This window comes from Garra rufa, chromosome 4, assembly GCF_049309525.1.
Source record: "Garra rufa chromosome 4, GarRuf1.0, whole genome shotgun sequence".
Taxonomy (NCBI): domain Eukaryota; kingdom Metazoa; phylum Chordata; class Actinopteri; order Cypriniformes; family Cyprinidae; genus Garra; species Garra rufa.
The window spans coordinates 4,392,202-4,406,240 of NC_133364.1; the positions used below are offsets into that span (position 1 = coordinate 4,392,202).

The 14,039-nt window shown below is 24.1% G+C and overlaps 1 protein-coding gene across 1 annotated transcript in view; it reads right to left on the reverse strand.

Moving 5' to 3' along the window:
- osbpl8 (oxysterol binding protein-like 8) overlaps window positions 1–14,039 on the reverse strand; it is a 45,384-nt gene that overhangs the window by 6,737 nt on the left and 24,608 nt on the right. Inside the window, exons 5-15 of the mRNA XM_073838517.1 lie at window positions 11,266–11,469; window positions 9,233–9,317; window positions 8,992–9,151; window positions 7,431–7,656; window positions 7,047–7,231; window positions 5,499–5,580; window positions 5,315–5,413; window positions 5,143–5,239; window positions 3,544–3,642; window positions 942–1,039; window positions 660–749 (exon numbers count right to left, since the gene is read on the reverse strand). Coding sequence (XP_073694618.1) covers window positions 660–749; window positions 942–1,039; window positions 3,544–3,642; window positions 5,143–5,239; window positions 5,315–5,413; window positions 5,499–5,580; window positions 7,047–7,231; window positions 7,431–7,656; window positions 8,992–9,151; window positions 9,233–9,317; window positions 11,266–11,469 — 1,425 coding nt within the window. The remainder of the gene's footprint in view (window positions 1–659; window positions 750–941; window positions 1,040–3,543; window positions 3,643–5,142; window positions 5,240–5,314; window positions 5,414–5,498; window positions 5,581–7,046; window positions 7,232–7,430; window positions 7,657–8,991; window positions 9,152–9,232; window positions 9,318–11,265; window positions 11,470–14,039) is intronic.

Below are 14,039 nucleotides of genomic sequence, written 5' to 3' on the forward strand. Positions count from 1 at the left end.
AATTTCTATTCATTTTTAAATTTGTTATTTAGATGAATATTTAATTATTATTGCATTTATTTATTTAAATGTACATTTAATTATTACATTTATATTTGTTTGAATGCAATTAATTTTCTAATCATTTTTATTACAACATTTATTATTTATCTTTATATTCATTATTTTTCTAATATTTTTTATTTATCTTCATATTTATTTAAATGCTTATTTAATTTTAATTTTTATTATTTGTATTTATTTTATGTGCTTTTATATGATATCATCAGATAAAATAATTTGTAATCTTTTTTATCACAACATGTAAATGCAATTTTAATTTTATAATTTATTTTTACATTTTTGGAAATGCATATTTATTTAATACACTATTTTTATATTTTTTTTATTTAAATGGAAATTACATTTCTAATAATTTAAATTGCACTTTTTTTTAAATGCATATTTAATGTCTAATATTTTTTATTATATTTTTATTTAAATGCAAATTAAATGTCTAATTATTTTTTATTACTTTCTATATTTAAATCTATTTTTTAATTAAATTTATTTTACTTTATTCAAAATTAATTTCTATTTATTTATATTTACATTTGTTATTTAGATGCATATTACATTATTATTTTTGCTATTTTAGTTTTTTTGACTGTTTTACTCACCCAGTGCCCCTCAAGTGTCGCCAGCACCTCTTTCCCGAGCTTGATCTTCCCGTTGATCTGATTCACACTATCACAGCTGCCGAGGAACGGCTGAGATGACAGAGAAATATGAGTCACGCAACACGAAGCATCGTTCATTTGTAGATGTTGTGCTGTTATCAATGTGGCATTTGTTTTTATATGGATGTGATGTGTGTGGCCTTTCTGTCTGTGCCCCACTGTTCTTCTAAATGTCACAAAAGCTTGAAAACGTTTGAAATAAGCGTAGAAACACACACACACCTTGAGTTTGAACTCCAGTTGAGCGCTGTAGCCCGTCTTCTCACAGGCGATGGACACCTGACCGCCCAACTCCAGAGTCATAGTGCCGTACAGGATCCCTGAGAGACACACAACGTGTGTTAATCTGTTAGTTAATGGTGTTTATGAATATTAATGAATAGACCTCTGTGTGTGCGAGTAAGTAAGAGTTATTTTACATTCCCATGCTTTTATAACATTGTCTTATAACAACGCACAAATCACGTTACTGGACAGACAGACGGAAATACGTGATGCTCGCTAAGATAGACCTTAATCTCCAAGAGATGGCTTTTGGTATCACTTTATTAACTCTCAGTTAAATATAAACAACTCTAAAAGATTAAAAATAAAGAAATACAATTTTTTTTAATCGAAAATTATAAAATTAATTTATAAAATTAATATCCTCAAATGCACACACATACATATATATATACATATATATACACACACACACACACACACATATACATATATATATATGTATACATACATACATACATATATATATATATATATATATATATATATATATATATATATATATATATATATATATATATATATAATTACTAACTACTATTATTAAATGTATAGAATTAAACTTTATAATTATGTAACTTTATATTTTTTAAATATAAATATTTTATTTATATAAATAAATACAATTATATTTATGAATATAAGTATATAAATGAAATGATATATATAAAAATTATATTATATTATATAAATTATATAAATATTTTATTTATATAAATAAATATATACAATTACATGTGCTTAAATAGTTCTATTTATAAGTATATTTATAATTATATACATACATAATTAATATAATAATTATATTTCACAATATGTTTTATAAATATACACAATATAATTATACACACATATAAATATTTACACACACAATTAAATAATAATAAAACAAATTTTAACTTAAAAAAAATATAACAACTCTATTACAAATTATTTGTTATTTTATATATCTTTAAAAAATACATATTTTATTTAAATAAATAAATAAATACATTTTTAAATATTTGGAGTATGTTGTAGTAACAATTCTATTACAAATTCTATATTATAAATACACACACACACAATATTAACATTTATTTTATAAAAAATAATAATGCAATCACAATACCATAATATTTTGAATCACAGATGATTTGCAATTATAAAATATTTATAAATATACTTTATATAAAAAGACTGCATGTATATATATATATATATATATATATATATATAAACAAACACAGACAATCTATTTGTATTTTCATTTATAGTATATACTTAATTTTTTTTATTAAATAATAAATATACATTAATGTAATTAAACATTACAAATTTACAAGCATTTTATTTATTAAGCAATAATACGTCTAAATAAATACATTTTAAAATATAAACAAATGTGTGTGTGTGTGTGTGTGTATATATATATATATATATATATATAGATATATAGATATATAGATATATAGATATTTATTCCATGGAATGTCTGGATACTGGATTCTGATTGGCTGGCAGGTGTGCAGTAAAACCGTTTAATGCACAGTTAGTTCCAAATCAGTTTAATCACCGTTCTATATTAATGCACTGCTTTAATTGATGCACGCAAACGCAGAGAGAGAGAGAGAGAGATCGGAGATCGCATTGTGCTGCGCACATACATAAACTTCTTGTCAGCACTTCCCCGCGATACTTATTGTTAAAATATCCTAGATACTAGATCGCTACATTATGTTCCTCAGCAACGAGGTGGTAAAACTGCGTTTTTTGAATGAATTCGTTATTTGTAGAGAGAGACGCGCAGACGCACAGCAATGCAGACAGGTACGCACGCACGCACGCACGCACACACACACACACACACACACTGGTCATATCTACCTCTCTCTCGGTCGATGGATAATTTACTGAAACAAATACTAGAATTCATTCAAATAAATGTGATCTTACCGCACTATTTCATGTCTGTGTCTGATTTGAAGCGGGCAGAATGCTAGAGCTGCGTGTCATAACTGACGAAAATAACCGTCTTTTTTACCTATTCAGTCAAATATTGCGCTGCAAAGAGCAGTACTAGTTTTAACTTGTCTATAACTTAGCAAATGACCATGGAATAAGCGGGATAATCAACGGGCGGTTATTAGCCTCCACGTCGTGCATTTAAGATCCTTTAATGCACGGCAAACCGTTGATTATCCCTTACATATATAATAAAATATATTTGTTTATCAATTAATTTATCAATTTCAATACATTATCTGATCATGCTATATAATGCAATAATGTTTTTATTATTGTTATTAAAAGACGAATAAAGTGTTACCAAACTGTTATAAGCTAACTAAAGGAAAACTCTAGACTGTATACTGCACACGTATCTAACCAAACGAGTAACATGTAAACATACCTAGATGTGTCCCTACAGAAGACAACACAGGGGACGGCTGTTAGTGGAGCTGTATTCATATATATATATTATATATATATATATAGAGTCTGGGGTGTTCACGTGTGTTTGTTGGACGCTAACATGTGTGTGTGTGCACAAACTGACCTTTACAGTGAGCGTAGGGCATGTTCATCACATAATCCTCGCCTCTGTTCAGAAACGACAACCTGGCTTCACCGTCCAAGATGGCAGACAGAGAGTTTCCTGAGAAACACCACCAACAAACTTTGTTAAATTTGTTCTTTAAATACTTATAATTATATTTATTTAAATACTTACATTTATATTTATAATAATTAATAATTAATATATTAGTTATATTTAACAAATATACACAATCTAATAATACACACACACACACACACACACACACACACACACACACACACACACACACACACACACACACACACACACACACACACACACACACACACACACACACACATATATATAAGGGCATGATTAATCGCATCCGAAATAAAAGTTTATGTTTACATACTAAATGTGTGTTTACTGTGTATATTTATTATGTATATATAAATACACACACATACATGTATAGATTAAAAAAATATTAATATGTATGAATAGTTATACTTGTATTTAATTTAGATTATATATAGAATTATAAATATTTTATATATAAATCTAAAATATTTTTCTTTAATAAACATGTATGTGTGTGTATTTATATATACATAATATATACACACAGTACACACACTTATAGTATGTAATCATAAACTTTTATTTTGGATGCGATTTATCGTGATTAATCGTTTGACAGCCCTAATATATATATTATTGTGATAATATATATTATTATTGTGGTGATTATTATTATTATTATTATTATTATTATTATAAATGTAAATTATTTATTTTAATATTATTTAGTTTGACTTTACCATGTTTGGTCCACTTTGGTCACATTTTTAATCCATAACTATGCTAAAATTATTTTATTATAAATTACATATAATATAAATAATTCAATATAAACAAATAAAGAATACAGATATTAATAAACAATATCAAAATAATAAAGAAATAAAAACAAATAAAATTAACATGAATACAATCCAATTCAAAATATTCCTACATTATTGTTATTATTAATGTAATTTATTTAATTTAATATTATTTAGTGTGATTTTATCACGTTTGGTTCAAAATTATTGTAGTACAAATTACATATAAATAAATTTATTTAAATAAATGAATACTTGATTTAAATAAATGAAAGAATACCAAATCAATAAATAAATAAAGCAATTAAAATTAACATGAATAAAAGCCAATTCAAAATATTCCTACATTATTATTATTATTATTATTAATGTAATTTATTTAATTTAATATTATTTAGTGTGATTTTATCACGTTTGGTCCAAAATTATTGTATTACAAATTACATGTAAATAAATTAATTTAAATAAATGAAAGAATACCAATATTAATAAAATAAACAATATCAAAAAATAATATAATTTTTAAATAAAAATCTAGAAAACTTTAAAATGGAAAAAAATGGAATTTGGGAATAAAACAAATTTCATAGGGCCTATTTGTTTCATTTGTGTCTTTGTTTTACTGTATTAGTTCTTTAGTTTATTACTTGCATCTATGTTGGTATCGTGACAGGACTTGTGTGTGTTATAGAAAGAGATTTAATTTATCATAGCATATCCTCTGTCTCACCATAAAACTTGGACTTGGCCAGGATGCTCCCGCTGAGACAAAATCCATCCTTCCTGTTACTGACGTAAAAGGCTGAAACCGGAGGATGATGGGATACCTGGAGGAGGACAGATATGTTACGTTGGTGTAGAAACTGACTGAAATCAAAGAGGATTTGTCTGTGGTTCTGTACCTGCTCTGAGATGTAGAAGGTTTTGCTGTTGGTCCTGGAGTGGAGCCATAAACAACGAAATGTTTCTCCGATTATAGGGTTATACGGTTTCTTCAAACCCTGTAAAATGATAAAAATTATGAAAATATGATGGGAAATTAAAGATTTGAGATGTCTAAAGGGCTGTTGGTGAATCTGTGTTTACCTTTGGCTTCTTGTAGAACCCAGAAATGTACCATTTGACCACTTTCTTCATACGGTTATAAGCGTTTTCCTCCACCGCCGCTCTGATCACATCAACAACACACAATTATTGTACATTCACTGTAATAAAACAAACTAAAATCTGATTTGAAGCCTTTATGTGTATTTTACGAGGGTTATAATGGCTAACTAACACTAAAACCATATAAATATGTTTTTGTTTCTTGAAAAAAAAAGTTAATTTGGCACTGAAATGATTTTGGTACTAAATCTAAATAAATTAAAATTAAAATACTCCTACAAAAACTGATTTTGACACTTTATTAATGAAATATTTTTTTAGCAATCCTATTTTTATACAATTTACAAAGACATCCATTTCATGTATGCTCCTTTCCAATGTCATTTATAAATTATTATTATTATTATTTATATACTACTATAGTATACATCAGAACTGAAACAAAGCTAAAGACGCTTTTAGATGAAAAACGTAAGATTTAAAACAAAACATAATTAGGAATGAAATAAATTTTATTTGTAGTATTACTAAAACTGAAAAAACAAAATTGAGCTAAATATAAATTATTAAATAGCAAGAAGTATATAAAAAATAAAATCATAATATGTATTGTATAAAAACTTTGATTGATAAAAAAAACTTAAGTTATTAAAAATATATATTACATAAAAAATTATTTTAATTATTAATATATATTATTTTATTTTATTTAAAAATGATATTTTCTAGATATATTCTGTTTATTTTATTGATATTGGTTAAATTATTTAAATTAATTTGCTTATATGTAATTTATACCAAAATATTTTTAACATAGTTACGGATTAAAAAATGAAGTGGACCAAACATGGAAAAATCATATTAAATAACATTAAATGAAATTAATAATTATAATAATATTAATAATAATAATATTTTTAATAAAATGGTTTTTTTTTATTTACAAATTATATTTAAATGTATTATTTTAAGTATTAACAATACATTTTTTTATGCCATTTACAAATTAATTTAATACAAATGAAATTATTTAAAATATATATTTCATTAAAAATATTTCAATAATTATTATTTTTTTGTTTAAAAATGATATTTTAGATTTTGTTTTATTTTATTTTATTGATATTGGTATTCTTTCATGTATTTAAATTAATTTATTTATACGTAATTTATACTAAAATAATTTTTAGCATAGTTACGGATTAAAAAACAAAGTGGACCAAACATGGAAAAAAATCACACTAAATAATATTAAATGAAATAAATTACATTTATAATAATAATAATAATAATAATAATATTTTTATTAAAATGTTTTTTTTTTATTAACAATTTTTTTTTCATAATTTTTATGCCATTTTATAATAATTTATTCTTATTTCAGTTTAAGTAATACTACAACTAAAATTCATTTCATTCCTAATTTTCAGTGTTTTAATTTTTTGAGCTTTATTTCATTTCTGATGTTCAGTAGTTGTCCTTTATTTGTGATTATAAAGGAGCATCTGTGTCTGTGCGTTATCTTACTCGGACAGGAAGTCGGCGTGATAGTAGTAATCAGACAGTTTGTCCAGGAAGGACCGTGGCTCCAGGATGAAGGTGGGCAGCACGACTTTGGACAGATCCATTCCTGGCCGAACCTGCTTCAGTAGAGTCCAGATCAGAGATTTATTCTCCTCTGATACGGTCTCCGTCTGAGCCGCTTCTCCGGCCTGAAACACACGCGACACACACAGCTTGAATGAACAGATTGTGTCATATCCACCACAGACTCACTGTTCATCTCCCAGCTGTCTGCTGTAAAAATAGCCATCTGAATATTGTGTTAGCATCTGTGCGTCAATAACACCCAACCCTACAGCCCAACGCCTGTGAGGACCTCCATAATTGATGATGATAATGTGTTTTTACCTCTCCCAGCTCCTCGTGAACCTGCTCCACGTACGTGGTTTCCCGCAGCGTCTCGTTGGGATCCAGGTCGATGTAGGAGTCTTCCTGTCGCTCCGACGTGTCGCTGTCGCTCTCTTCGCTTTTCTCCATCACCTCGTTTTCCCATTCCTCCGGCTCCTGCTCGTTCTCACGGTCCGATTTGTCCGAGTACAGGTCCGGATCCTTAAACTGGTCGCTGTCGTTAAACCTGACGGATCACATAAACGTTAAAATCGTTAACTAAAACTTATTTGCTGCGTCAATAATAAATTAATTGATAAAAACATTGCTAAATTATTTAAAAAATAATTCACAAAATAAATAACAAAAACAAAAAAATTTACTAAAATTTAAATGGAAACGGAAAATAAAAAAATAAAACATTTAAAATATGGATAAAAGCTATATAATAGTATATTAATGATAAACCCGATGAATCCAAATGTATAAATATTATTTAGACATTTAAAGATAAAGAGCAAAATTAACAAAACTAACTAAAATTAATGTGAAGACATTAATGAAATCGAATACAAAAATTTACAACAAATAGAATATTGATAATGCCAAAATAACAGATTCTGACATTTTATTTTGCCTTTGCACTGAGAACTACATGTGAACAAATAGTTTATTATTGTGTTTTTTTAAACAATTAAAAAAAATTGTTACAATAAAAACATTAATGTAAAATTATATAAAATATTAAAAACATTAAAAAAATTCAATTATAAAATACTATATAATAAAAAAAACATTATTAAATAATAAATATAAAAAATAATGGGAAAAAATGTTTATATAAAATATTTAAAATTCTAAAAACATTTAAAACTTAAATATGATATTAAAAAACATTAAAAACTTAAATTACGAAATACTAATATAAAAATAACCTTTTAACTTTCTATTATTTTTTTCTGAAAAATCCTGAAAACATTAGTTTACAAAAATTAATATATAATTAAAAAACTACTTATATTGATACTATTTTTTATATTTATTACTATTATAATAAATATAAAAAAATAATTCAATTTTTTTTCTAAAGAATCCTAATTTTTTTTTTATTATAATAAACCCGTTTTAATAAAAAATTATATTAAATATTAAAAACATTGAAAACTGTTTCAATAATAAAATACTAATATAAAAATATAATCTTTTGAATTTTCTAAAAAAAAAAAAAATTTGAAGAATCTTGAAAAAAAAAAAACAAGTTACCAAAAATATAATATATTATAATAAAATCAGTTTAACATAGAATATATGAAACATTAAAAACTAAAAACATTTAATTTTTTATTATAATAAAACCTTTGAATATAAAAGTATATAAATACTAAAAACATTGAAAACTGTTTCAGTAATGAAATTCTAATTTAAAACTATTTTCAAATACTTTTTTACTCATTGTTCACACACTCTGAACGCCTGACGTTAAAAATAAATACGCAAGTGTCAATTTTTTTATCGTTGCTGAATAAAATATTGATCTAAAGAGCGGTAAGATGACAGCTGGATGTTAATGTGAGCGTCTTACTGAAAGCCCTGCATGTTGTGTGCCCTCAGCAGACTGTAGAAGTTGATGTGCGAATGCTCTGCGGTCTGCGGCATCTCCTCTTTACCCTCTCGAATCATCGTCCGCTTCAGCAAACTCGAGCATTTCAGAGCCAGCTCTAGAGCGTCCATCCAACAGCGGCCTGGATACATCACACGACTTTTAGTCACAAACAGCGCTCTCTCTGTACGTCTGTAAGTCTGTGTTTGTTTGTGTGTCTCACCGTCTGATTCTGAAGCCGCTCTGAAGATCAGGTGGCTGCTGGGTAACGGCTGTGTGATGGAGCCCACGGCTTCTCCTTTAGGACCCTGAGACGCAAACACAGACATGATAAACACCTAATTCACCAATAAAAATTAATATAAGGAAAATTCTATAAATATTCAAGAGCCCATATTGAACATACTCTTAGAATTATTTTTTTGCATAGCTGTTTTAATAAAAAAATTAATACTTTTATTCAGTGAGGATGAATTAAATTGATCAGAAGTGACAGTAAAGACATTTATAATGTTACCAAAGATTCTAAATAAGTCAATAAATCAAATCTTTTCTTTTGAACATTCTATTAAATTCTTTCTGAAGAATTCTGTAAATATATATTTTTTTCTGAAAAATACAATATATTCAAAAATACTATATATTATAACAAAAACAGTTTAATTTAAAATATATAAATTATTAAAAAAAAAAATTGTATTCTTATTTTTTTAATAAAATAATATCAAATATTAAAAACATAAAAACATAAAAAAAAATTTCATTTTTTTCTGAAAAGTATGTTGTAATAAAAACAAGTATATGAAATATTACAAATATAACTATTTTAATTTTTAAAAACAAAAACATTAATATTAATATAAAATACTAAAAACATCTAAAACATTACAAACCTTTTCAATAATAAAATACAAATATTAAAATATAATATTTTAAACTTTCTATTAAATTCTTTGAAGAAAATTTTTTATTTCCAAATAATATTACATATATAATTTCTAACAAAAACAGTTCAATATAAAAATATATGAAATATTAAAAAAATAAAACAATTATTTGTATTACAATAAAACATTTTAATATAAAATATTAAAAACTTAAAAACATTTTCAATAATAAAATACTAATATTAAAATATCTATAATTAATTTTTTTCTGAAGAATCCTGAAAAAAAAAAAAAGTTTCCAAAAATGTTACAATATAATCAGTTTAACAATGAAATATATGAAACATTAAAAACGTTAACATTTTTATTTTAAATAAAACCATTTTAAATCGCCAATTATAGAAAATATTAAAAACATGTAAAAACTTTCTTCAATTCCTTCTGAAAAATCCTGGAAAAGTTCCCAAAAAAATATTATAATACATTAAAAACAGTTTAATATAAAATATATGAAATATATGATTTTTTATTATAATAAATACATTTTAATATCAAATGATATCAAATATTAACATAAAAACTTCAATAATAAAATACTAATATTCAAAAATAATCTATTAAACGTTCCATTCATTTTTTTTTTATCTAGAAAAAATATAATGATATATTATAATATGAACAGTTTAACAAAAATATATTATTAAATTATATATGATAATAAAAATAAATGATAATATGATAAAACATTTTTTAATATCAAATTATAAAAATATATTAAAATCTATAATAAAATACTAATACTAAAATTTATTTTTAAACTGTTTATTCAATTCTTTCTATAGAATCCTAAAAAAAAAACATATTAAAAAGAAAAAAATTGGCAACATTGCAAATAGCCAGAAATGTTTCTTGAGCAGCAAATCAGCATATTACAATATTACATCATGTGACACTGAAGACTGGAGTAATGATGCTGAAAACTCAGCTTTGCATCACAGGAATAAATTACAATTGAACATTTATTCACATAAAGAACAGCAATTTTTAATTGTAAAAATATTTCACAATATTACTGTTTTTACCACTTTTTTTTAATCAATTAAAAGCAGAGAAAAGGCTTCTTACATACCCAAAACCTTTTTTAAATGGTATTGTTAGTAAAAAAATTAATGTTTCATATTTTTTAATTATTATCTATCTATTAAGTATACACATTTACATACATACATTTATATATATATTATTTATTACTATATTTTCTTTTTTTTTTAATGCCTTTAATATTCTTTTCCGAACTTTGAATAATTAGGACCCCAAAACAATATTTAGGTTAATGCCAAATGCGAACGGCATGAATTTTCTCGTGTACCTTGACGGCCCAGATGGACTGTTCGAGCGGATGGAAGAGCTTGAAGCAGAAGCCGTCCTTCTTGGAGGGTCTCTCGATGAGTTCGCAGGCGTTGAGCAGGACGGTCCCGACCCACTGGCCGTTCTTATTGGTCTTATAGATGAGCAGGACGCCCGGCTTCAGCACACACCACAGCTTGGTCCAGCTCTTCAGCGTGCCACGGATCTGAAACAGACAAATCAGACTCATAGGACTGGACGTTTCTCCATACGGGTTTATTGCTCGATCCAAAGCGAAGATCGATTTAACCTCCTTTCCTCCTGGACTTTTTTCACATATTATCATTATTACTGTGATCATTAGCATGGGTTGTTTACCCCTGCAGCCATAGAAAGACTCCAGGGAGACGGCAAAATGAAAAATGTCGTTCACTTTTTCAATCATGCTTTTGTCTCGTTAAAGGATTTTAATATAAAATTATCTTAGATTTTAGAAACATATAAAAACATTAAAAATGTCAATGATAAAATTTTATATGAAATATAAAAAAATACATAAAAATAAAATATTGTAATAGAACCGTTTTTAAATAAAATTATATAAAATATTAAAAACATATAAAAACATAAATAATAAAATAATCTTTTAAACTTTCAACAATTTTTTGAAGAATTCTGAAAAAATGTGGTTCCAAAAAATATAAAAAAAAATTCTATAATAAAAACGGTTTAATATAAAAATATATGAAATATTACAAAATCTAAAAATAAATTACTGTATTATAATAAAACCACCTTAAAATAAAATTATATAAAATATTAAAAACATATAAAAACATAAATAATAAAATAATCTTTTAAACTTTCAACAATTTTTTGAAGAATTCTGAAAAAATGTGGTTCCAAAAAATATAAAAATATACTATAATAAAAACGGTTTAATATAAAAATATATGAAATATTACAAAATCTAAAAATAAATTACTGTATTATAATAAAACCACCTTAAAATAAAATTATATAAAATATTAAAAACATATAAAAACATAAATAATAAAATAATCTTTTAAACTTTCAACTATTTTTTGAAGAATTCTGAAAAAAATGTGGTTCCAAAAAATATAAAAATATACTATAATAAAAACGGTTTAATATAAAAATATATGAAATATTACAAAATCTAAAAATAAATTACTGTATTATAATAAAACCACCTTAAAATAAAATTATATAAAATATTAAAAACATATAAAAACATAAATAATAAAATAATCTTTTAAACTTTCAACAATTTTTTGAAGAATTCTGAAAAAATGTGGTTCCAAAAAATATAAAAATATACTATAATAAAAACGGTTTAATATAAAAATATATGAAATATTACAAAATCTAAAAATAAATTACTGTATTATAATAAAACCACCTTAAAATAAAATTATATAAAATATTAAAAACATATAAAAACATAAATAATAAAATAATCTTTTAAACTTTCAACAATTTTTTGAAGAATTCTGAAAAAATGTGGTTCCAAAAAATATAAAAATATACTATAATAAAAACGGTTTAATATAAAAATATATGAAATATTACAAAATCTAAAAATAAATTACTGTATTATAATAAAACCACCTTAAAATAAAATTATATAAAATATTAAAAACATATAAAAACATAAATAATAAAATAATCTTTTAAACTTTCAACAATTTTTTGAAGAATTCTGAAAAAATGTGGTTCCAAAAAATATAAAAATATACTATAATAAAAACGGTTTAATATAAAAATATATGAAATATTACAAAATCTAAAAATAAATTACTGTATTATAATAAAACCACCTTAAAATAAAATTATATAAAATATTAAAAACATATAAAAACATAAATAATAAAATAATCTTTTAAACTTTCAACTATTTTTTGAAGAATTCTGAAAAAATGTGGTTCCAAAAAATATTAAAAAAAATTCTATAATAAAAACGGTTTAATATAAAAATATATGAAATATTACAAAATCTAAAAATAAATTACTGTATTATAATAAAACCACCTTAAAATAAAATTATATAAAATATTAAAATCATATAAAAACTTTAGAAACTTCAATAAAAAAATACTAAAATAAAATATAATCTTTTAAACTTTTTAACTTTTTTTTTTTCTGAAAATTCCTAAAAAATATGTTTCCAAATTTTTAAAAATACAGTACAGACCAAATGAGAAGGTGTGTTCAAACTTTTGGTCTGTACTGTATATTTTTCTGTTTATTAAAGTTTTTACTCTACATTTGTGCAGTTTTCAGTGGGTTAGTGATATTTTTTAAATATATATAAATTAATAAATAAATATTTTTTAAATGGGTTTTTATACAAAAACTGCTTTTTAATGTAAAATTCACTTTATAAAAGACCCACATTTCTAACTTTAATTCATGGGGATAACATGTATATTTTCACATGGTTTAGTGTAAGATTTTTGCCCATCTTTTGGAAAATCCAGTTTTAAAAGTAAAAAAAACAACTACAAATAACTTTTACCAGTAGGTGGCTGCAGAGCTCCACTATTTGCTATTTGACCACCTGAAAGATATTTTTCACAAGTTTTTTTCAGTTGAATTCATATCTACAGTACAGACCAAACGTTTGGACACACCTGAATGAGAAGGTGTGTCCAAACTTTTGGTCTGTACTGTATATTATGATAAAACAGTTTCATATAAAAGTATATGAAAATTTAAAAAATATAAAACAAAATTACTTTATATAATAAAACCATTTATAATAAAAATTATATA